Source organism: Hyperolius riggenbachi, chromosome 9 (assembly GCF_040937935.1).
Source record: "Hyperolius riggenbachi isolate aHypRig1 chromosome 9, aHypRig1.pri, whole genome shotgun sequence".
NCBI classification, from domain to species: Eukaryota; Metazoa; Chordata; class Amphibia; order Anura; family Hyperoliidae; genus Hyperolius; species Hyperolius riggenbachi.
The window spans coordinates 195,998,753-196,025,125 of NC_090654.1; the positions used below are offsets into that span (position 1 = coordinate 195,998,753).

Genomic DNA, 26,373 nt, shown 5'->3' on the forward strand with positions numbered 1-26,373 from the left:
AGGCAGCAGCGCTTCCATGCCGTAGGGGGAAGTTTCTGTCACCAATCTGGCGGTTTTTCACCATGCCCACTGTGTACAGCAAGTACGCCACTTGCAACCACTGTCAGCGGAAGTTGAGCAGAGGTGCAGACCCCTTAAAGTTCAGCACCAGCTCGCTCATCAACCACCTTGCGGCTAAACATTTCCACCAGCATGAGGAGTTCCAGAGGCTGAAGGCATCTGCTGCTGGCAGTGGCACCACACCCATCACTGCACAGCCTTCAGCAGCAGCAGCAGCAACAGCAGCCACCCGCCCTCCTGCTCCTCCAGCAGCACCAGCAGGAGTGCGGAAACGCACTGCTCCTCCCCCCTCTGCAACTCCTGCCGCCGACACTGAGGCCTGTTCTGGCAGCCAGTCCTCAGTGGCCTCCTCTGCTGTGTCTGCTGATTCCCGTGTCAGCAAAAGGCCACGCCAGAGCCTTTTGAGCGAGTCCTTCCAGGGGGTGGTTAGGGCTCTGCCTCCCAGCAGCCGTCGCGTGCGGCAGCTGAACGGCTTGCTGGCACGGGCCATGTGCTCCCAACTCCTGCCGTACACGCTCGTGCAGGAGGGGAGCGACATTCGTGCGCTGCTTGCTTGCGCAGCCCCAGACTGGCAGCTCCCCAGCAGACACTTCTTTGCCCGCAAGGCCATTCCTGCACTGCACCGCTTTGTGATGGCCAATGTGGAGCGAGGGCTGGAGCACGCGGTTGGTGAAAGGGTCCACGTCACCATGGACTCCTGGAGCAGCCGCTTCGGGACAGGCTGCTACCTGTCCTTCACTGTCCACTGGGTCAGCTTGGTGGAAGGGGGTGAGGATGGGAGAGCAGCAGCGGGCACAGCAGCAGCAGCAACACAGTGGGTGGTGCCACCCCGCAGGGTCAGGGGAACTGCAGCAGGTTCCTCCGATCCTCTGCCATCCTCCGGCACACCTGGCCAAACCCCCCGCCTCAGCAGCAGCGTGAAGGCCCGCCACTGCCAAGCGCTGCTGCACTTGGTCAGCCTTGGGAAGACCAAGCTGACGGCAACCCATGTGTTGGCCAAACTCCAGGAGCAGGAGAGGATTTGGCTGACCCCCAGAGGCCTCAGAGTCGGAGAGGTGGTGGCCGACAATGGGGCCAATCTGGTTGCCGCAATAGACAGGGGAAACCTGACCCACATCCCCTGTCTTGCCCACGTGCTGAACCTGGTGGTGCAGAAGTTCCTGCGCACCTACCAGGGGATGGGCGAACTGCTGGAAACGGCAAGGAATGTTGTGCGTCACTTCCGGCGCTCGGCTGCAGCCTGTGCGAGCCTGGAAGACGTGCAAAAGGAGCTGGATCTGCCACGCCATCGGCTGATCCTTGACGTTCCGACTCGCTGGAACTCCACCCTGGCGATGTTGGAGCGTCTGGTTGAACAGAGGCACGCTGTCAAACAGTACCTTGCCCTGGCCACTGTTTCCGCAGCTCAGAGAAGGGACAAGACCAGCAACATCCCGTCCATCGTCCCCGATGATGACTGGAGGCACATGCAGCAGGTGTGCTTAGTGCTGGCTCCCTTCCTGCAGGCCACAAACATGGTGAGCAGGGACCATGCTATGGTCTGCGAGTGGGTGCCCCTGGTTTCTCTGCTGAACAGGGCCCTCGATGCTTTGCTGGAACAGGGAGCGGCAGCCTTGGACCAGCAGGAGCGGCAACCAGCTGCGCAGTCCACCTCTGAGGGGGAGGAGGAGGAGGACTTGGTGGAGGTCCCTGACCTGGCTGCTGATGAGGGGGATCAGCACAGCGCAGCTGAGTTGGTGCGGGGGTGGAGAGAGGATGAGGCGGCAGAGGAGGAGGATGAGGACAGCACTGACGTCGATGTGCCAGCAGACGTGGCCCGCCTCTTCCCAATGGCAGCGCACATGCTGACGTGCCTGCGCAGGGACCCCAGGGTGATCCAGATGAAGCAGAGGGAGGACATCTGGATCAGCATGATGTTGGACCCACGCCTCAAGGGGAAGTTGAGCCAGTTCCTGCCGCCTGCAGGAGGAGACCCAGCGCAACAAATAAGGAGCTTGCAGCAGGCCCTTGTTGAGTGCTTGGAAGAATCCTTCCCCCAGCCTTCCACCCCCACTGTCCAGCAGCCAGCACAGAGGCAGCAGCAGGTGCCTGCATCCAGCAGCAGCAAGCGCCCCACAGACCTGCTGTCTCTCAGCCACGAGCTCTACAGGACTGTAGAGGCTCCGGCAGCAGTGACTAGAGAGGAGATGCATGCAGCAGCATCCTCCTCCGGTCACAGCCAGCGCCTGACCCGCATGGTGGCTGACTACATGGGGTCGTACAGCGGGCTTGACAGCGATGCCCCTGTTGATCCCATGGAGTATTGGGTCAAGCGCATGGAGATCTGGAGCGAGCTGGCGCAGTACGCCCTGGAAGTGCTGTCCTGCCCCCCTTCCAGCGTGCTGTCCGAGCGCTGCTTCAGTGCAGCTGGTGGCGTGGTCACCGAGAAACGCTCACGTCTGTCTCACAAGTCTGTGGACAGACTGACGTTTCTCAAGATGAACCAGGCGTGGGTGGAAGGCGAGTTCCTGGCCCCTGTTGTCGGCGAGAGGGGGACATGAACTGGCTGCCGGAACCATCGTTAATGTGCCTTACCACCCTTTACCACCTCCTGGCTCCTGATCACTAAGCCAGCCTGGTTCACTTTGACTATTACGTCGCCTGCAGCCACACATTTTACACCTACAGTGGGCTGCTGTGTACTGCCCTTCTGCTGTCTGTCTGTGTTTCCCACTGCCAGGGTACACAGAATTACCTTCTTCTGCTGCCACTCTGCCACCAGCTATTACGTCAAACAATAGCTATATTGGTTGCAAAACCAAAAACCAAAAAACCATAAAAAAAAAAAAAAAAAAAAGGTTTAATTTTTCTGAGGTGCCCGGGTTGAAAACTGTGTTGTCCCAGTTGTGTATTGGACACAATGTGGGCTGCACGACCGCTGTCTGGGACCTCCTGTTGTGTTTATTTACAGCCCTGGTATCACCGCTAGGTACCAGGGCTATTATGTCACGCTGCCTACCTGCTGCCACACTCACACTACTCCCCCATACCTCCTCCTGCTGCTGCTGCTGCTGTCTGTCTGTGTTTCCCACTGCCAGGGTACACAGATGATTTACCTTCTGCTGCCACTCTGCCACCAGCTATTACGTCAAACAATAGCTGCTCGCCTACTCCTCCATTCCTCCTCCTGCTGCTGCTGTCTGTCTGTGTTTCCCACTGCCAGGGTACACAGAATTACCTTCTGCTGCCACTCTGCCACCAGCTATTACGTCAAACAATAGCTGCTCGCCTACTCCTCCATTCCTCCTCCTGCTGCTGCTGTCTGTCTGTGTTTCCCACTGCCAGGGTACACAGAATTACCTTCTGCTGCCACTCTGCCACCAGCTATTACGTCAAACAATAGCTATATTGGTTGCAAAACCAAAACCAAACAAACCATTAAAAAAAAAAAAAAGGTTTAATTTTTCTGAGGTGCCCGGGTTGAAAACTGTGTTGTCCCAGTTGTGTATTGGACACAATGTGGGCTGCACGACCGCTGTCTGGGACCTCCTGTTGTGTTTATTTACAGCCCTGGTATCACCGCTAGGTACCAGGGCTATTATGTCACGGCGAGCTGCCTGCCTCATTGACTGCCTGCTGCCACACACTCATCCTCCTCCTCCTGCTGCTGAATTTACCTCCTGCTGTCTTTGTGTTTCCACTGCCAGGGAGCACATACAATGGCGCTTCCAACATGCGTGCGCCCACCAGCTATTTGTTACGCTCAAAAATAGCTGCATTTCTTTAAAAAAAAAATTGAAAAGAGAAATACGTGAAGAAGAAGAAGACGATATTGAAAAAGGAGAAGGAGGAGAAGAAGGAGAAGGAGAAGGAGAAGAAGAAGAAGACGATATTGAAAAAGGAGAAGGAGGAGGAGGAGGAGGAGGAGGAGGAGGAGGAGGAGGAGGAGGAGGAGGAGGAGGAGGAGGAGGAGGAGGAGGAGGAGGAGGAGGAGGAGGAGGAGGAGGAGGAGGAGGAGGAGGAGGAGAATATACAGTAACACTACTGAACAAAATTAAGGACACAACTTCTCTTTCCACATTTTTTTTTTAAAGGAACATCCCCACATAATCACTTGCTGTTGTTACTTGGAAAAAAAGATGTTTCTTGCATCATTCACCCTCAAAACAAGTGTTGGAAGCTATTTAAGGCCAATTCGAATAGTCAGCTCGAATAGTTAGCTCGAATACCGACTTGAATAGTGAGCTCGAAGTCCGAGGTCGAATCGAATAGTAAAAATTATTCGACTCGAATATTCGACTGACCTCGAATAATTTACTATTCGAATTCGACCAAACTCGAATTTTAAAAAGGGGTATTTGAGCATCACTACTCATCAGTACTGGGGAAGAAGCATCCAGCTTCTACAGCACCGTCACAACCTTCATATCTTGTTTCAAGACATTTCACCGTTGAAGATGAGCCCTGCAGTGAGCCCCCTAACCTCAACCGACCCGACAACCTGCAATGTTGTCTATGAGCTGATTACTGAGGACAAGCAATTATCTCTAGTAACTAGGGATAAGACCTGGCTCCACATCTATAATCCTGACACCAAGGAAAATCAGAGGAATGCTCTTTTACTAGCTATGGAAGCTGTAGTTTAGTGGTAGAGAACATAGCAAAGGAAATTACATCATTGTAAAAATTACAAGTAATACATGGTGAGTAGATGTTTTCCTGGACATAATGAAAGCTGCATCCTATAGAGGCTTCTCACAGCGATCCCCCATTGGCGCTCAGGGACCGCCAGAAGATTACTGAAATAGCTTGTTGGTAGGAACATCGGGGCCGTGCTCCTCTTCAGGTCGAGCCTGCACAGTAGCCCTTAGGAGCAGAAAGAAAGCGCGGAGGGTCCCAGGCAGCAGCGGAGAGCGGAAGGACATTTATTACGCCTTGGGTACTCTTTAAAGAGGAACTCCAGTGAGAATAATGTAATAAAAAAAGTGCTTAATTTTTACAATAATTATGTGTAAATGTCAGTGTTTGCTCATTGTAAAATCTTTCCTCTCCCTGATTTACATTTTGCCATTTATCACATGGTGACGTTTTTACTGCTGGCAGGTGATGTCAGTGGAAGGAGATGCTGCTCACCTTTTTTTGGCAGTTAAAAACAAGACTCCCACAACGTGATGTCAAAACCATGGTCCTGACATCACACTGTGGGAGAGGTTTCACCACAATATCAGCCATACAGAGCCCCCTGATGATAAGTTTGTGAAAAGGAAAAGATTTCTCATGGGAAAGGGTGTATCAGCTACTGATTTGAAGTTCAATTTTTGGTTACGGCTTCTCTTTAAAGAAAACCTGAGGTGGGTTGTTAAATCATATTAGAACACAGAGGCACGTCCTGTATACAGTCACTTGCCTCTGTGTCCTTTCAGTGTGCCTCTAGCCCCCCTCCCAGTGGCTCTGCTGTACCCCATTATAAAAAGTGCCAGGCTAGCGACACGCAAATTGTCACTAGCTTGCTATTTACTTCAGGCTGCCACTCACCCCCGCTCCCCCGCCTCCTGTACAGCGCGGCTCCCCGCCTGTGTCTCTACCCTCCCTGCCTCCGTAAGCCGATTGGAGGTAGCTTACAGAGGCGGAGAGGGAAGGGACACAGGCGGGGAGCCGCGCTATACAGGTGGCGGGGAAGCGGCGGTGAGTGGCAGCCTGAGATAAATAACAGGCTAGCGACAATATGCTAGTCGCTAACCTGAAGCTTTTTATAACGGGTGACAGCAGAGCCCGGGGAGGTGGGGGCGGGCTGGAGGCACACTACAAGGACACAGAAGCAGGTGATTGTATACAGAACGTGCCTCTGTGTCAAAATATGATTTCACAAACCCACCTCGGGTTCTCTTTAAGATGAAGGGACACCTGTAATGACTGCCGCCTATAGTGATCAAATGCGATTCCTAGGATGACAGTTTGGGACCCTGTGCTGTTGCCTAGGGATGTAAATGTGCAGCACTGGAGTCCCCAAGCTGTGCGCCACAGCGATCACATCCAATCACCATATTCCAGCGCATAGACCCGCCCCCCCAATAAAAAGAGAGAAAACACCAGAGCATTTTTCAGCGGGGTGGGAGCTACACACCGGAAGCTGGTGGATCCGGGGTTGGGGAGAGATTAAAGAAGAGAAACCGCGTCGGGAAATTATAACTTCTTTTTAGAAGTGTACCCATGTTATGTTTAATTTAATTTACACTGGATATCCACTTTAAATTGAGTCTGAAGCGAAATTTAAAAAAAACAACAACAACAACATAAAACAAATACCCACCTAAGGAGAGGGAAGGCTCTGGGTCCTATAGAGTCTTCCCGTTCCTCCTCCCTTCGTTCTAGCGCTCTCTCCTGTTAGCAGTCTCTAACCGATGAGTTGGAGACTGCACTCTGCCACTGCGGGAGGCTCTGAGAGAACCAGAGACGACAGAAAAAAGATGTTATACATATCTGGGGCTTCCTCCAACCCCATCAGCCTGGATCGCTCCCACGCCGCCGTCTTCTGCCGCCTCTATCCGCCGGTACCGGGTCCCATCATTTCGGACAGTCGGGACAGTCGACGCAAGCGCAGTGCGCTCCCTCCGTACTGCGCAGGCGCATGCTTAAAGATATGGAGGGAGTCCCTGTGCTTGCGTACAATTGGCCGCATCCGCCGGAAGTGACGGGACCCGGTACCAGAGGGCGGCGGAGTGGGATCGATCCAGGCTTATGGGGCTGGAGGAAGCCACAGGTATGTATAACATATTTTTTTCATTTTTTAAAGACCGTTTGTCTCTGGTTCCCTTTGGGAGTCTTCGGGAGCCCAAGTGTTCATTAAGATAGGCCACTCAGTACTGTGCAAGCGCGCATTCTCGCGCATGCACAGTATGGAGCCACTCGTCCTCAGGAGCACTCTGGCTCCTAAAGCCTCCCATAGTGGGGCATTTGAACAGGGGAGCCAGCGCTGGAACGAGCGGAATATGAGAGGAATGGGAAGGCTTTATAGGACCCAGAGCCTTGCCTCTACTTAGGTGAGTATCTGTTTTTTTTTTTTGTTTTGTTTTTATTTTGCTTCAGACTCCATTTAAGTAATAATTCTGAGCCGCCTAGGATGCACATGAGGAAGAGCCTGCTGCGCTTGTCCTAAGCACTTTCTTTTCATATTAGTAAAGTAGACATGAGCTGTAGTAGCCCATGTCTATCTTACTTACTTAGCAAAATACATGTTTTCATGCAAAATTTACGACGGCAAGATAACACTAGGAAAATGATTTAATGAAAAACTGCCACTCATCCCTATTCGGAAGTTGTTGGTATGCATTATCGCGCACTCGTCAGGGCAGCAGCTGTGCAGGCTGACAGGATCAACATCAAACACTACAGTCATCCTCATGCAAAATAAGCAAAACAAAACGAGGAAGCAAGTGTATATAAATCTTTCATAAATACCATCTCCCAGTTATAATTTAGCAATGGAGATGCTAATTTTTCCATAACAATATTATGACTGGTCCCCTTTGAGCTTAGAACTGTTTTGGCAGAGTTATTATAACTGGCATGTATAATGTATAGCCAAGCCCGTATACACCCATTGCAATCTCATCATCAATAGAGGCCTAACTGCTTTATTAGAATTTAATAAGCAGCATAAAACTGGAGGAGAGCGGACCTTCCATTTACCCAAGGACACGCATAAATACATCCCGCATTAACATAATTATATTCGCCTAGTAAGCATTTCTCATAAAATTCTCCGGACCATGCTGATTTTATTTCATCAAAAGAGAGACAGGACCAAAGCAATGTTGAAAGAATGGGAAATATTATCATTTCTGCACTATCTATTCTTTTTAGAAGCCAGATTCTTGCCAAAACCACAGTGATAACATCTTTAGCCTATAGCTATCCATCATTAGAAGGTTCTATACACAAGCTCAGAACTGCAGTGTTAGAGAACCTTTACCCCTGTGTTGCTATGTTACTGGTGTTGTATTAAAATCTACAGATATTTTTTATTCCATTAGACTGGGGTTTCTTATGCATGCTATTACTGACCAAACAGAAACAGATTTTAGCGAAATAGTCCTTTGCATATAATATACTTTGAAAGATTGCGGAAAACAGCATTTCTGCTATTACAAACTGTATAGCACTGAGTGAACTTAAAGAATAATTGTATATACAAAGTACAGTTATCTTAAAGAAACACTGAAGCGAAAAAAAATTATGATATAATGATTTGTATGTGTAGCTAAGAAATAAAACATTAGCAGCAGAGACATAAGTCTTATATTGTTTCCAGTACAGGAAGAGTTAAGAAAATCCAGTTGTTATCTATCTATGCAAAAGAGCCATTAGGCTCCATGACTTTCAAAGTCACAGAGAGCTCTGATTTCTGAAGCTTGTTATCTCAAGTGTCTGTCACTATATTGTTTTTTTTCCTGCAGAGGACAGTTCACTAGCCTGCTCTGTAAAATCATTTAGAATGTTCAGTAGTGTGTAAACTGCAGATATTAGAGAATGATGCAATGCTTTAAAAAAAACAAAAAAACTATATAACTGAAAATAAAAATATGAGAATATTTTCTTTGCTACTAATGTTTTAGTAATTAGCCATACTACACATAAAATTCATTATATCATATTTTTTTTTTTACGCTTCAGTGTCTCTTCTTCCCATACCCCAGACCCCGCTACATACCGCAACCTCATCTGAAATGAGGAACAATAGATTAGGCACCTGTGAAAGTTTATAAAGATGTTTCTTACTAGCCTTGATTTGGGCTTTAATCTCAAAATTATGTGTGTGTTAAGCCTTTCCAATCCGGCATAGGGCTTTGTGCGACAATGGTACTTTCCAGTTCAGCTCCACTGATGGACATAGCCAGACACAGGAAAACATGGCTGCTGCTATTGCTGGATCTAGTCTGGCACAGTGTCAGCCTGTGTAGATCAAAGTGCAGGCCCCATGCCCTGGCTTTGCACCACGTACTCCACCAATATAGAAAAAGGCACTCCACTGGCTTCAAACTTGCGTTTGTGGTTTATTGAGCAAGGCACACTACATGTTACGACTCCTGACCCACTCGTAACATGTAGTGTGTCTTGCTCAATAAACCACAAATGCAAGTTTGAAGCCGGTGGAGTGCCTTTTTCTATATTGGTGGAGTACTTACTTGGCAGGAGTGGTTTACCTGCAGAGAAAGAGCACCGGCAACTGCTACCTATACCAGGTTAGCCGAATCTAAGCACCAAGATGGAAATTGCTTTGCACCACGTAATTTAAATATTACCTGGGCGCATTTGGGCTTACCACTAGGAGCGCCTTGCTGGATCTAGTCCGGTATGATGCCTGGCTACAGGGATCAAAGCGTCTGACCAAGTCCGTCATTTTAATCGCCTTTGGCACCACACTCCGCCACGTAATTACGCTACTGCACGCAATGGGATCAGAGCTACAGCACTCGAGCAGGCACTGCCCCGCTGATGTCATGTTGCCTCCTTGCTTTAGTACGATGAACTAAAAAACCCTACCGGCTACCCCCAGAGCAGCACCCACCAATCAAACACAACAGATAAAAAGTGGCGGGCGTGAAAAATAAGTTGGATTGGAAAGGGTTAATTTAATGTGATCGGTGGCATAACAGTAGGGGATGCAGTGGTTGTGACCACACCGGGGCCCCTTAACCCAACAGGGGCTCTCCTTCAACTGCTGTGGCTCTCTACTGATGCTATACAGTATTGATAACCTCTATATGTGCTTTGAATAGTAATCATTAACTATTTCCCTCCCCCTGCTTAAAGCGGACCTCACTCAAAACTTATTTTCTGCTCGAATAGATACTCAACAGTATAATAACCTTTAAAGAAAAAAAAAATCTTTTTTACAGCTGATACAGATCCTGCAGTAAATCTGCAGTTTGACTCCTTCTTGATTTCATTGAAGCAGATAAAGGGTTAATATCCTGTGTTTACAAATTAGCTGCTCTGCAAGACAGCTAGCTGACACAGCTGTGAGATCAAATTACAGTTTTACAGTGATTAGTCACAGATGAGAGGGAATTAGACAGGCTAAACTCTCTAAATACATAAAGGGTGCATTTCTCTGTTTTTTTTCTGTCCTGTGCAAGAGTTCAGTTCCACTTTAAATCTGCAGCTGTTCTTGCCAGGTTTTGGTGTTCCACATTATATAATTAATACGTATAGAGTGCTTGAAGGGGTCCAATGTAAAACTCATACTGGGACCCATAGCTCCTTAGCTACACGTGATTAAAAGCATTCTAATTATGAAGAAACAATGGCGACAGGCTGGGTGAATCTATTCCAGATGATCAAACCGTCCACTAAAATAAGTTTATTCAGAGGTCTCTGCGTAGGTTTGCAGGAGCCCACAGACTTACATTTATGCCATTTTCTGCTGAGCTATCATTACTGTACTTTTAGCTGCATTAAGCTGCTCGTAAATGGAAGACATCAGTCATCTAGTCTCTGCCATTTTGACAGTGTTAAAAATAATACTGTACAGAGAGCAGGAGATTTGCTACCTGATCCCGCAGTACAGCCTTTTATCAGAGATTCTAATACATTTGGTACTAAGCATCACTGCAGGTCACATACACACATTACTTTTGGGCACATCAAAATATACGACTTTAGCCTGGGCATGATCCAAGGTTCTGGAATGATTTAATAGAGAAGGGGTAGGATGTTACAGCGTGAGCTATCTTTTCAGATTCTACTGGCACTGCCTGAAATAAAGCAATCTCATAACTAAATCGGCTTGGAAATATTTAACACAGAGAGGTAGTACCATAGTCTGCAATAGGGCCTAGTCCAGATAGAGAACACATAGATGCAGATGCTGTATCTACAGTGTGTAGGAAGTGCAGGTTCCTTGGGAATCTACAGTAGGTTAGAAACACAGAACATAACCAGCAGTGTACTTTTTACCAGCTTTACTCTGATCTCAAACCACACAATACTATTTGTATTGCTTTTCTCCCATAGGACTAAAAGTGCAGAAATATGTCTCAAATCGGCAACTTTAGGGAAAAGTAAGGCACAACACCTGAGGAAGTAGGCCAGGCCCACAAAATGCATTGCTAAAGTGATAATGAAACCTTGAAATCACTTTTTGTCTCTGATAAATCTGTGAGGTAAGTGTTATACTTGCCTCTTTAATTTGATGCATTAATTAACACCTTCCAATGCCTCCAAAAATTCAAACCTTGTCAATGCAGTGCTAGTGTGGGCGGGATGTGCTCAGCTGTGCAGAGCCGCCACATGCTGCAGGTGAGCTTGGCTTTGGCTCTCCTCCTTGCTTTGACCCTGTTCCCTGGGCGTCCCAAGCTTCTCTTCCCTGTATGAGGAACTCAGCTGGAATGATGGATGGCTGAAAGATTGCATGCAGAGCTCCTTGTGTGTAAACAGCCCAACAGAAACTGTGAGGTAAACAAGAGGTACCTCAAAGTATACAGCCAGTCAGTGGATTCATCCAGATGTTGAAAATTAGTTGTACAGCCTCTTTCTATGTGTAGTATGTGTAGCTAATTATACCTTTTAACTCCTGCAGTAGGCTCTGGATAGTGTCAGAGAGAGCACTGTTACTAAGGCTGCACAGAAGAGAAATTTGAAATTACTTTTCAGTTTTGCAATTTACTAGCAGCTGCAGGCTGAATTTTTATTTTTCAACAAAAGTGAAATTTACTATGAACCCCTATAGATAGTAGTACAGCTACAAATTCATAACATTCACACATTCATAAGATCCACAATGAGGCCAGTCGCAGGGTCCTGATTCAGTAGAGACCCCTCAGATGTTCAGAAAATGCTCCAGCGGCATAAGCTATGCTGAGAATATGCAGCAGTCAGGTTTGTTAGAAGGCTATTAATAATCTAGCTTCTTAGTGCGCAGCAATGTAGAATGCAGGAGATACAGATATCTTTATTCACAGTACATATATTTTTATTCACAGTTTTATTCACAGTTTCCTTAAAGGACAACTGTAGCGGGAAGAATATTTATTTCCTTTTAAACCATACTGGTTTCCTGGCAGCCCTGCTGATCTATTTTGCTGCAGTAGTGTCTGAATCACTCCAGAAAAAAGCATGCAGCTAATCTTGTCAGATCTGACAATAATGTCAGAAACATCTCATCTGCATATGCCTGTTCAGGGTCTATGGCTAAAAGTATCAGAGGTAAAGGATCAACAGGGCAGCCAGGAAAATGGTTTTGCTTAAAATAAAATAAATATGGCAGACTCCATAGCCCTGTCACTTCAGTTACTCTTTAAGGGCCCGTTCCCACTAGTACTGAATTTGGCACAAATCTGCAGCGTTTTCCTGCAGGCGAAAGGGCAGGGAAACACTGCCTATCTTTTCAATGCCTTTGCCATCCAGATCACACTACTGTGCGAATCTGGACAGCATGCAGATTTCTGCAGCACACAACTGAATAACTATAGCCAGCCTAGAGATTCAGGCTGCATCTTCGCAGCATAACGGGAGTAGCCAAATCGGAAACGGCCACAGCTCCTTGTGGAAATCGGCCCTTACAGACACAGGATGCTGCTAGAACACACTGCCACCCTGTGGTTATTGTTGGTAATGCATTGATATGCACATAATACACTGTCGTTGCTAAATACACATTCCAACAAGGTCAGAGTGGGACTTCTCCGGAATGTAAGAATTCGCTATGTAATACACCAGCCAGTGATTATGGACACACATAAGCCTATTTTTCTGACTGTTGACTTGGAACTCATACAGTATCTTACATACGCTGCCTCTACTGGGCAGATCATTGTTACCAAATGGTATCCACCCAGCATGGAAAATTCCGTGACTTGAAAAATCTCCCACTGACAACAGCACATGTAGAATCTCCATTACAGGGTCATTATACCGGCTATCTTTCCAACAATAAATTATTTTTCCATAAGATAAAAAAATATACAAAATGCTGCTTCTGTAGAGTCTTAATGTAACAAAATATCAGAAGATAAAAATAAATCAGTTATGTCACTTTATTACAAGGCTGAGTTCTAGCAGTGATCTGTTCACGCCTACACAGCTATGGCTCTCCGTGATACCCAGCTGCACAAATTCACTTCTGCTGCCAAGCAACTTCACACCTACTCTCACTGTCCTCATTGGATCCTTTGTTCCCTCAGTTATTGGATTAAAGTGAAGACACCAGACGGCTACATGAAAACAACCCTCGTGCTACAATATGAAGTGATCAGTTTCTCACGCCATATGGATGTGAGCTGAGGTACTCTGGAGCTGTTATACTCACCAAAGTTCTCTCCTCCCCAGATGTCCATCTGAGCGTCATACTTTCCCAGCTGGTTGAACCATGATTTATCCATGACAAAAATACCACCGGCAATGACGGGCGTCCTGATAAACAATATAAGAAGCCATTAAGCCTTTCTGCCTGTATCATACTGAGAATAATAAAAAATGGATCTGACAAGTACAGGTAGCTTGTAAAGCATAAAAAAGCATTGGAATGAATTGCTAAGTTTGGGATATACGATACTTGAAAACATAAGGAATACTGACTGAAAAACACATAGGCCTCAATTCACTAAGATCATGCTGGAGATAATAAGGTAAGAGAAAAGTTACCTCCACTAGTGAGAGAGTTATCTTATCTCTTCATTCCTTACGTTACCTCTTCTGTAGTTAAGTTACCTCCTCTGTAGTTAAGTTACTTCCTCTGTAATTATTTTCACGTGCAGTTAATGAACAGCCTGTCTTTAACTCTGGAGTTATTTTAAGGATTAAAGAGTTAACTTAAAGACAGAAGAGTTAACTTTAGGTTTGCCTGAGGTAAAATGTTTCCTGAATACTACATGCCTTATCACCATGGTAACAACTCTAGAAGAGTTATTAAAGACAGGAGATAAGTTTAGTGAATTGAGGCCATTGTCCTGATGCATTATTTTCTCCAATAACTATTTTAAACTTACCTTAGTCTTTAAAATAATTCCTACCATTAAAAGCCCCAAATTAAAAGTTAATGTTCATTAAAAGTTAGTGTTCAAAGGAACTTTTAAAGTAATTAAAACAAATTATTCTCTGTAATTAGTGCATAGTAGATAAAAGAGGAACCCTACCTAAAAAACTCCCTTTATTGCTCAGCTGGGTATTGTGATACAATGGTCAACAGTGGGGGTGACCAAAGCAGGCTATGCTATGTGTATAGTCTCTGATGAAGCAACAAAGTTCGCAAAACAGCTGTCAGGCTGCTTTCTGTCACCCCCACTGTTGACCATTGTACCACAAGGAATCAGGAAATTTGGGCGCCCCATAGGCACTAATGCAAAATAAAATATCGGCTATTAGCCACCAAAGAAGAAATAGCGGGTGTTGGCCCGTCCAACCTCAATTTTTCATTTTGATAATATGTAAATTATCATTTTAACTTTTTATATAATTTTAAAATTCCTTTTAAGAGTTATAATTTTTTAAATTATCGCTTTTTGCATTAGCATTATTTGCAGCAGAGAAAGGGTGTTTTAGGGTTAGGCACCACCAGGGGGGTCTTAGGGTAAGGAACTACCAGGGGGGTCTTAGGGTTAGGTATCTGTGGAGGGAGGGTTCTGTGTGAGCAGGATTAGTAATATATCGGTAATATTTACCAATGTTTTACTATGATTATTACGATTGTACAAACATTTTCGTTTTCATTGTTCTAGACAATATTTTGCGATTTTATTAGATGAAGAAATGATAAAAATATTGCCATTCCACTCCCCATCGGCTGTCCAAAAAAAAGAAACGGGAGCACATTTATCAACGATAAAGCAGTTTGTTTCAGGATATGAATATTACAAGTGTACATTAATAACGGATTTGCATTTGAGAAACCATCATTAGAAATCATCAGAAACATACAACTTTCTGTTTAAAGAGTACTTCCAGTGTAATGTATGGCTCTTTATTATTGGTGCAAGGATTGGTGGATGGTAGTGTTAATGACTTACCTTCATGGCCACAGCTGACTTACAGATGGGGAAGGGGGAGTTTCTTTCATTAATGAATTATGGGTAAGTGGACAAGTGACTACCCCTACCACCCGCCAATCCTTGTAGCAATAACAGAGAGCCTTACATTGCAAGCTCTCTGTTTTACACTGGAAGAATTATTTAAGGTGTTGCTTGATCAGAAAGGTGGACTACAATATTTTAAGCCTTTATTCTTCCAAACTCTACAAATATGCTACTGATCAGAGTAGCAGATTTGGATTTTAAGGGCTTAAAGTGAATTTGTGTCCAACAGTTTATGGGACAAATCCAGGCTTGAGTTAGAAATTGAGCCTGCCCCTTCATCAAGCTACTCCCATGCACTGACTGTTTCCTTTTATCAATATCAATAATGTGACTAGAGACGGTGACATCTGGTCAGTGGGAACAGCTTAATGAATGAGGAATGGATGGACACAATTAATGACTTAGTCTCTGTCCATAAACAGTGGGATGCAGGTTCATTTTAAAGAGCATGGTGGCTATGTAGCAAGCACTTTTGGAGCTAGTCTAGTTGAAGTGACCCAGTGAGAAACCTGATAGACCAATGGCTGTACCCTTCTCGTGGCAATTTTTTTGCAACCATTTATTTGCAAGAAATAGGGGACCCAGCAGGAAACACTATGCATTAAATAAACTCTAAAATTGCACACCAGGACCGTCGCCCATGGCCTGGTCTTTGGCAGCACTCATTTTGTCTACTGCCTCCCGTAACTTTACTAAACCTATTCCTGTCAAGCGCCGCACTTTTGTTTTGAAAAGCGCAAGTCCCTGGTTTGGTTCCTGGCCAGGACACAATCTGCGTGGAGTTTATGTTTTATCTTGTGTTTGCGTGCGTTTTTTCTGGGCATTCCATTTTCCTCTTAATTGGCTATAGACTATGAAAGAATCATTAGACTATGCCTATGGTAGGAGCATTACATTGTGAGCTCCTGTCATTGTTAGTACAGAAATAAGAATCCAAACTGCTTTTGCACAGTATACTTTATGCACTGGCACAAAAATACAATCTTTTGATTGTAGTTATTTTCAGCATGATTTAATGTGTACAGCTAGCCTGCTCCATGAATAGGTTTAAACAAGACCATTGATCTTTGTGTAGATTTATCCACTTCCATTATGTTGTTGGCAGACAGGCAAGAACCCATTTATCACATGTACATGCAGAAGATTTACATCAGCTAGCAACCTAGAGAGGCCTTTTAACTGCTACAAGTGGCCAGAAGGGTGTGAAATATTGTTCTGTAAATCAAGCGCATTGCTACATGCTTGCAGCTCATCAGAGAAGACATTGGTTTACCTAATGGAGGAGGTTGGGTCAGTGCGGGACATCTTCTGCTCTATAGGAATCTGCTCCCATTTAAAATGAAGACTCCAGTCAAAACCTAAACATATTAAAAAAGTAATACATTCATGATTAAAATGCCACTTTACAAGCTAACAAGAAGTGAAGAGGTTATGTATCTGCTATTTTGCAGCGATTTAAAAAAAAGGTGCTCATTAATGATACAATTTCCCGAACGGTCGACAATACAACTGTTCAGATAACGTTGATGGAGCCAATCAATAATAAACAATAATTCTGTTGATCTGTTTTTTGGATTAATCTCACTGAACATTATCGGATTGTTTGTAGCTTCCTTCCAATTAGAAGGCCTGAGCGATTGTTTCTGACCATCCTCAATTATTGAATCAACTAGTCAATCGTTTGGGAAATTGTATGGTTAATGAGCACCTTGGTGACACTGAAGCGAAAAAATATGATATAATGATGGTTGTGTAGTATGGATAATTACTAGAATAGTATTAGCAAAGAAAATAGTCTCATTTTTTTATTTTTCAGTTATATAGGTTTTTTTTATTTATAACATTGCATCATTCTCTAATATTTGCAGTTTACACATTACACTCAGCATTCTAAATGATTTCACAGAGCAGGCTAGTGCACTTTTGAACTGTCCTCTACAGAAAAAAAAAATACAGTGACAGACAGTTGAGATAATAAACTTCAGAAGACAGAGCTCTCTGTGACTTTGAAAGTTAGAGAGATCAGAGGCTCTTTTGCATAGATAACAACTTGGTTTCTCAACTCTTGCTGTACTGCAAACAATATTTGACTCATATCTCTGCTGTTAATGTTTTATATTTCTTAGCAGCACTACACATACAAATCATTATATCATAAGTTTATTTTCCCTTCAGATTCCCTTTAAGGCTAATTTCACACTATACATATTGCGTTGCAAACCGCGGTGAGAAGTCTGATGACACGCATACAGTGCATTGAAAATATGCTTAATTGCCACTGTAAACGTGCATCTTGTCAGGTAAACACACAGCATGCTGTGCGGTATTGAGAAGGAATCTGCCGCAGTGTTGATTTGACGTGAACATACCATAGAAATATAAATCAATCGCGTTATGATGCTATTATATTATTCACTGTGACAGAGCGCAATGGACGCAATGAGAAACGAGCAACAATTTGGGCTTTTTAAAACAGAAGATGTGTGCAGCATATCACCTTCTTGTGTCCAAAGAGCAAAAAAGGAACAAACAATATTTTGTCACTCTAGGATGCTAGTTGAACCTGGTACAGACTAAGATTGTAGGTTCCTAAAAACAATTTTAAAAAGACTGTAAGTGGTGAACTTACCTTAAAAAAACCAGTTTAGATAGCACCAAATTATTCACCTTTTCCCCATCACAAAAGCCCCCCATCACACTTCAACAGGCTTTGAAACACACCATAAAAAGAGTCAGTAAAATAGTTTGAGTAATATATCAGTATAAAATAGGGAAAACAGAACCTTGCCGATTAACCTCTTGTATGACAGCTTGGTAATTACAACTAAATCTGCAGCTTGATTTAAGCTCTTGGAATGTCGGAACATTGCAAGAACTCCAAAGGACATCATGATGAAAGAAAAAGCATTTTATGCCTACTCAGGTGGCAATGCACTCTATGCAAACTTAATAAAATGTTCCCAACTGCAGCAAACTGTAGATCCAGGCAATGCAGGCTAATTGGTACCTCATCAAATATATTTTGGAACTACCCTAAGGTGATGGATTTCTGGAGGAAAGTCAAAGTCCTCATTACAAACATATTTACATCTGAGATCTTGCCCAACATGCAACAAGCCTGTGGTTTCCTAATCCAGATGTTTTGAGATGTTTTCAGCAACTATGTCATTGCTGGCTGCGTATCGGGGCAGTGCATTCAATTATAAAGACAAAGAGAATCATTTTCACAACTCTGAGATAAATTAGAAGAAGTCTTACAGAAGAGATCTTTTATATGTTAGAAGATAATCAGGATAAAGGCCCATACACACGTCGGATTTGCGCGAACGACGGGTCGTTTGAACGTTCCGTCGTTCGCACGTTTCCGCATGGAATCCGGCGTGTGTACAGACTATCGTTCGGGAGATAAGACTGGTTACCAACGATCCGCCGGGCGGATCGCTGGTAACCAGTCTTATCTCCCGAACGATAGTCTGTACACACGCCGGATTTCATGCGGAAACGTGCGAACGACGGAACGTTCAAACGACCCGTCGTTCGCGCAAATCCGACGTGTTTATGGGCCTTTAGTTTACAAAGATTTAAAGGAGTACTGTATGGAGGTAGGAGGAAGAAGAGTTGAACCTACCTGAGGCTTCTAATGGTCCCCCGCAGACATCCTATGCCAGCGCAGCCACTCACCGATGCTCTGGTCCCCGCATTCTGGAATATCCAACTTTAAAGTCGGAAAACCACTGCACCTGCGTGGCCGTACCCTCGTTACCACTGACGTCACCAGGAGTGTGTTACACAGGCCCAGTACGGTCTGCACCTGCACAGTACGCTCCTGGTGACGTCAGCGGGAGCAAGGACAGGTGGCTTTCCGACCGTTTAAAATTCCAGAAGTGAACCGGAAGTTGGGAACCAGAGCATCGGTGAGTGGCTGCGCAGGCACAGGATGTGTGCGGGGGACCATTAGAAGCCCCGGGTAACTTCAACTCTTTTTCCCCCCTACCCCCCTACAGTAGTTATTTAAGGAAAATTTGATATACGGCTAAATACCGCAATACTGTTGGTACCTCTTCTTCTGCCTTGCCTGTACAACGTTGACTATCGATGTGATGTCATATCTCTCCCTATTTTCTGGTTCTGTAATTATACAGCAATGTAACTCCTTGTGAGCATTTTATCAGTTATAACTAACTTTTGATCTGGCATACGGGTTTCTCATCCTACAAGAAATGACTTTTTGTAACACTTATTTATTACATTAAAGTTTGTTTCTTTGCTGTATAGGATGTCATATTTCAAATGTTACTGTATATACAGTATATGTTTTTCAGTTAAACTTGATTTAAACTGGATTTTTCTCCCCCGCCCCCCCCAAAATATCACAGTTACTGATTAATAAGTCACCAATTAATAAGTCTATTAGACACAATTGACAATGTGGGTTTTTTAAAGGCAGATCTACTCCTTTACAAACTGTTTTCATTGGTTTATTATATAAGGCTCCTCCTAACATCTGTCTAAAAAAAAAGTCTTCAATTTAAATTGTTTGGTAGGAGGCTGGGTTTTATCATTATCTTTTCATAATAAATAACTGTTCCCATTTTTTTGTTTCTTGAGAGCAACAATTAGAGTGAATGCAAGAGCAAACCCAAATATAGTTGGGGTCAATGGTTTCACCCCTTCTAATGGTAAATAACTTATCTGCCTGATAGAACAATAAATGTTGATAACACCCCTATAACTTTGGTTCCCAAAGCATGATGCTTAGGGACAGTATTTGACTCCTCTCTCTCTTTTATTCCTCACATTCACTCCCTAACCAGCTCCTGTCATCTCTAACTCAAAATCATATCTCATATCTGACCTTTTCTCACTCAGGACACAACTAAAATGTTACTACATGCTATTTTAATATCTCCCCTGGACTATTGTAATGTACTGCTTTGAGGACTACCAACTAACCAACTGGCACGGCTCCAATCTGTACTGAACCCGGCTGTTCGACTCATTCATCTTTCTTCTTACTCCTCTATTGCTCCACTCTGTCAAGCTCTTCATTGGCTACCAATTTACCAGAGGATCCAGTTCAAACTCTTAACCCTAATCTACAAAGCTCTCCACAATCTCTCTCCCCTGTACATCACCTCACTAGTTTCCAGATACCAACCTAACTGCAATTTCAGATCTGCATGTGATCTTTTTTTGTCCTCCTCTAGAATCACCTCCTCGCATTCACGTATACAAGATTTCTTACGCGCATCACCCCTCCTCCAGAATCCCCTGCCACAACACCTCTGCCACTCTCCAACCTTTGATATCCTTAAACGCTCCCTCAAAACTCACTTTTTCCAACAAGCTCTACATTAGGCCATTCCCCCTTTGACCTATGGCCAAGTTGTACTCCTACTACATAGCCTAAAAGCTATTAGCTCCAAGTATGAATATAGTATACTACCCCTACCCTTTGTTACCCCCCATTCCTTTAGATTGTAAGCTCGCAGGGGCAGGGCTCTCACCCTTTTGTGTCTTGCTACACATTTTATACATGTTAATTTTGTGAGTGTAATTACCAGTTCTGTATTTTGCACCAATACCATATTGTGTATATTGGGGTATACCATTGTCTGTAATATGATGTACCCCATGTATGCATTTTTTTTTACTGCATATAGCGTCACAGAATATGTTAGCGCTTTATAAATAAATAATAATAATAGGTGACCCATGTTTGTAAGTATTACTCTTCTTTTCTGCACATAACTATCTATAGTGCCCTACATGCTATGCTAGAGTGACTCTTGTCAACTCAGGAGCTTGCCATATATGCTTCTCATGTTGTATACCAGGTGTACATCTAGAACTGCAGGATTATAGGACACCTATGGATTTAATTTAACAGAACCCCTAAAGTTGTTTCAGGGCATCTTTGTCATCGTTGCAAAGTCTGAACTTGATGATGATATGGGACAGATTACGTTAATTAGCAGCAACTGGGCACCAAGACAGAAAATTGGGGAATTGGATATTTTACCAGCAACTTCACTTGGCGCCCAAATTTCTGAATGCCCTTTTTTAATGTATGCACCTAAAAAGTCCTCAATAAAAAATGCAATTTAAAGTACGGTATTGCCTACGTAAAGGAGAAGATATTAACTCACACTTCTAGTTGGTTGAATGCTGGATTGAATGCTATAGCTGTGTTATAAACTATGAGATCGGGATGTATGCCTGGGTTTATTAACACATAACAAAATAACTTGCATGACTCTGTCCACCGTCTTGAACGGATGCACCCAATGCAAACCAGGCAAACGGTGTCATATTGAAGAGCAAGGGAAGAAAGGTAACTGTGGCTGTGAATATACACACCAATGTAGATAGTGACACATTTACTTTATTCATTTTTACCTCATGTCAGGAACACTTTAAGAAAGCAATGCTGCTATCTGGGCTATGGAAAGATACTTTTACGCTCGTTTATTTTTTTATTCTTTAGGGTCTGTTCACATGGTTGACTGCTGGTAGCCATCCTCGTCGTTTACTTCTGGGATCTCCTGCGTCCCTCATTGAGATGAATGGGTACATTCATCTAAACGCTTTTACCGCCAACTGGCCAAGCAGTCGATTCAATTTTCCACTATGCTGCATGTAGTTTCCAGCATCAGCTGCATTTGCGGCTCCGTATTCCCCTAGGGGCTCAAAATGTGTCGCCACAACGAATCAACAGGAAGTAATGCCATGTGCTTTTCTGCTCGGTAGCAAAAAAGTGCTTGGCATCACTGAAACGAGCCGCCAGCAGTCGTCCGTGTGAACTGGGCCTAATGGGCTGGCGTACTTTGACTTCTGAATTAAGTTCGATATCAGATGAAATTCTGTTCTACTAAATTTTTACTTCAGTTGATCAATGCTGAACATGATGGCTTGGTGCCTTTTTCAATTTAGATAGTAAATATGTAATATATGTAATATCTAATAGTATGAAATATGTCTTCAGTTTAATTTCAGTTTGTCCTCAGCAACCCTCTCAGTAGCACAGGCTGGACAACATATTGGGCTTGATTCACAAAAGGGTGCTAATTCAGTTAGCACGCCTAAAGCTTTTATTGATCACACTCAAAGTCTAGGGGTGCGAGTGAAACGTCGCACCAAGTGCGACTAAAACGTCGCACGATGCAACCTTTCGGGCGCACCCGGTGCGACATTTTAGGGGCACCCGGTGCAACATTTTGTGCGCACCTCTAAACTTTGCGTGCGCGAAGTTAACGCACAAAACTTTGCACGTCCTAAAAGACTTTAGCCCTGCTAAGGGGCTTTTAGGCGTGCTAAGTAAGTTAGCACCCTTTTGTGAATCAAGCCCATTATGTGACACTGAATGTAAACTGACCTCAGAAGCCTGTGTACAGTAGTCCTGTATCTCCTGAGAACTCTAGCGGTAAAAGCTCTGCATTGAACTTCCTATGTTTGTCCACCTATGTTATCTAACATTAGTAGATTTCTCTCTTACTGCCGGAGTTTTCTTTTAATTTACATAAGGATGAAAACAGGCGGCTTGAGGCTCTGGCAGGGACGTGTTACTGCCGAAGACCCATGAGATTTTAGCTTTGCGTGGGAGAACATCATTAAATATTTTTATGCATTTTTTACCTCCTCTTAGGTCTGCCGAGGCTGCCAGATAAGCAAAATTATCCAAGCTGATGACATCAATGATTGGACTGACAACACGGGTGTGATCCTGAAATACGAAATAAAAAAAAAAAAAAATAGAAATCAGACCCAAGAAACTTAATTTAGGTGAATAGTAACCGCTCCTTTAGGATGACTCAGTGTGGTTCGCAGGGAGAGGATTTTATCACCCTGCATCACACGCTAAATAACATCTATAATTCCAGGGAATAGCAAGACATAGTGCTGTAACAACCACTGCTCTACTGTGCCATATATTCCTAACAGCGTGAAGGGAAGCCAGCTGATGTAGCTCGTTTTCTGAGGGATGCAGAGGATATATGATTGTGCACGATACATTGCTGCTATTCAAGGATTTATGGATATGAAACATGCTACATAGGCAGCTCTAAGCCACCTCTTGCATTCTGCACATCAGCACTCAGCCACGTCACTTATAGGTGACATTTAAGAGGGCCTGTGGCTTCTCGATGACAATCCTACTCCATTTATAATCATACACCTTCTAAAAACAGTAGCTCAGGAGGAAGCCCCTCTGAGTGCATCTTGAATTGATTGGATCTTGAATTTCATATCGCTCACCTCTTTTACCCTCTGAAGAAGAGGTTGGAGCCATTCGCTGTTGACCTCACAGTGACTATCCAAAAACGTGAGAATTCCTGCAGTGGCCGCTTCTGCTCCTCGCACTCGAGATCGGATCAGTCCTGTAAGATTTAATACACCACTAAGAGGAAGTGAAGAGAATAGACAGATTGCAGTTTCCGCATTTATTAGTTTCTAGCTAGTATACAGGAGAGCTAGAGGTATCATTATTAAAGAGACACTGAAGCGAAAAAAAAATTATATTATGATTTGTATGTGTAGTACAGCTAAGAAATAAAACATTAAGATCAGATACATCAGTCTAATTGTTTCCAGTACAGGAAGAGTTGAGAAACTCCAGTTGTTATCTCTATGCAAACAAGCCATTAAGCTCTCCGACTAAAGGTGCCCATACACTCGTCAGATTGGCAGCAGATAGATAAGAAATGCATCTGATGATCTATCTGATGCGTTTCTAGAACATTTTTTACCAGGATAGAATTCCAATAGATTTCAGTTTGAAATCTATTGAAATTCGATCTGATGGCATTTTTTTGCCATCAGATTTCCATTAAGGCCAATGCAAACTGATAAGCAATCTCATCAGATCGACCTAAATTTTCCACCCTGCCAGTTCGATGGAAATCCATCGAAATCGATCGAAATCGGCCATCGTTTGGTCGATTGGCCAACCGATTTGCAAACGATCAATCGATCGGGATCGATCGGTCAGCCAGAAAATCGGCTGAGTGTATGGGCCCCTTAAGTCTTAGTCGTGGAGAGGGCTGTTATCTGACTTTTATTATCTCAACTGTAAGTGAACTGTTTACTTTTTCTCTGCTAGAGGAGAGGTCATTACTTCACAGACTGCTCTGAAAGACTCATTTTGAATGCTGAGTGTTGTGTAATCTGCACATATTATAGAATGATGCAATGTTAGAAAAAACACTATATACCTGAAAATAAACGTATGAGAATATTTTCTTTGCTGCTAATCTTCTAGTAATTATTCATAGTACACAACCAATTCACTATATCATATTTTTTTTCGCTTCAGTGTCTCTTTAAGTATATGGATGTAAGGGATGCCTCATTCTGACCATGAACAGTGTGACTGTAGAACTTACATAATATGGCTGGCAGTAATACAGTTACAGCACAAATGGACAACGAGATGCTGCTAATTCTGAGCCAATGTAGATTATGTTAAATGTATGCAAATGTATGCAGCTTCGAGCTGGACCAATTAAAATCATCACTTACTGTATTTTATTGGTTCATTTGCAAGCTTAATAAATATGCGTACAATTAACAAAATATAATATATCTTTCGCTTGCAGATAGTTCACAGCGCTAATACATATGGTAGGTTGTAACCAGACACAGATATTACTGCAGATATGACAACAGAGGCTCTGCTTAGTTTTTTATACATCTGGACTTCTTTAATGAAGTCAATATTTCTGTGAAATTTTAAAGAGGAGCTGTACTGAAAATAATGTAATAAATACAATTTCTTAATTTTTACAATATTCATGTATAAATCATTACATCAGTGTTCACAGGTGGCAACATCTTTACTGCTGGCAGGTGCACATATGTGGGAATGTTTGCGTACTGTGTGAAGTAGAAATAAGACCTGGTCTCCCAGAGTGCACTGGGGGAGAATTTTACATGTCTAAGCAGCCTAGGCTAAGCATCACTGGGAGGGCTGGGCTATATACCAACATTCAGCAATATTTACAGAAGAATCCCTTTATAGTAAACTCCAAATAGGCCAAATAGTTTACTTTATTAGAAGTTTACTATGTCAGGATTCGTCAAGCATTGTATAGTTATACAGGCGCTGGGACATGGCTGGGACCCGAGGATTGAGTTTACTATAGCCAGAGATTTCATATATCAAGAGTTCACTATAAGGAGTTCCTATCGTAGATATATAAAGTGTCTTTGATGTTGAAACCAGAAAAATAAACATAAAAGTGGGCATTCTGAATCATTTAGTACATTCAACTATTCTATCTTAAAATTTGATATATATATATATATATATATACATATATATATATATATATATATATTATATACACACACACACACACACACACACACTCACACAAATAAGAAGTGCATTTCTTCCAGAGTAAAATGAGTCATAAATTACTTTTCTCCTATGTTGCAGTCACTTACAGTAAGTAGTAGAAGTCTGACATTACTGACAGGTTTTGGGTTAATCCATCTCTCCATAGGGGATTCTCAGCAAGGCGTTTATTCATCTTTCTTCATAAAGACATTCCCTGAAGAGGATTTATACAATGATGCTGGCCAGCCTCCCTGCTTGCTGCACACTTTTTGGCAGTTGGACAGAGCAACTGTCATTCACTAAGGCTAGTTACACACCAGGACGTTGCGTTTAGGGGACGTTATAGAGCACATAACGTGTCCCTAACGCAACGCCTGGTGCTCTCTGGTGTGGACGCTGGAGTGAGCCGCGTTGTGCAGCTCACTCTGGCGTCCGTGATGCCGTGATGCGTACTCTTGGACGCATGCGGCATCACGTGGTCCCGCCCGGCCAATCGCCGCACAGAGCGGCCGATCCAGGAAGTAAACACTGCACGTCACTGAGTGCAGTGAATATTAATTAGCCATGTGCCCGGCCGCTCTCCCCTCCTCCCCAACATGACTGAGCATGTGCAAACAGTCTAACGCGACTTAGCCGCGTAGAACGCACAGCATGCAGCACTTTGTTGCGTTACAATGTAATGCAACGTGGGCAGTGTGAACAGCCCACTTGTGTTACATTGTTGTGCGTTGGGGGAGCGTTACAGGCTGCACTAACGTGCGCCTGTAACGTCCCTGTGTGGAAGCAGCCTTAGTGCTTTTGAAAATAAAGAAATCCCTGAGAATCCCCCATGAGGAGATGGGCTAGTCCAAAACCTGCGGGGTTCTGTCAGATTTCTACTACTTAAGTGACATCAATATAGGAGAAAAGCAATGTATAGCTCAT

At 43.6% G+C, this 26,373-nt stretch overlaps 2 protein-coding genes across 7 annotated transcripts in view; both read right to left on the reverse strand.

Moving 5' to 3' along the window:
* The window catches only part of PLEKHD1 (pleckstrin homology and coiled-coil domain containing D1), a 664,905-nt gene that overhangs the window by 275,596 nt on the left and 362,936 nt on the right, over window positions 1-26,373 (reverse strand). The gene's annotated exons all lie outside the window — the stretch shown is intronic.
* The window catches only part of GALNT16 (polypeptide N-acetylgalactosaminyltransferase 16), a 228,764-nt gene that overhangs the window by 44,326 nt on the left and 158,065 nt on the right, over window positions 1-26,373 (reverse strand). For all 3 annotated transcript variants that reach the window (XM_068253838.1, XM_068253836.1, XM_068253837.1), the window contains exons 6-9: window positions 23,367-23,488; window positions 22,746-22,833; window positions 16,384-16,468; window positions 13,349-13,452 (exon numbers count right to left, since the gene is read on the reverse strand). In XM_068253838.1, the coding sequence (XP_068109939.1) occupies window positions 13,349-13,452; window positions 16,384-16,468; window positions 22,746-22,833; window positions 23,367-23,488 (399 nt within the window). The remainder of the gene's footprint in view (window positions 1-13,348; window positions 13,453-16,383; window positions 16,469-22,745; window positions 22,834-23,366; window positions 23,489-26,373) is intronic.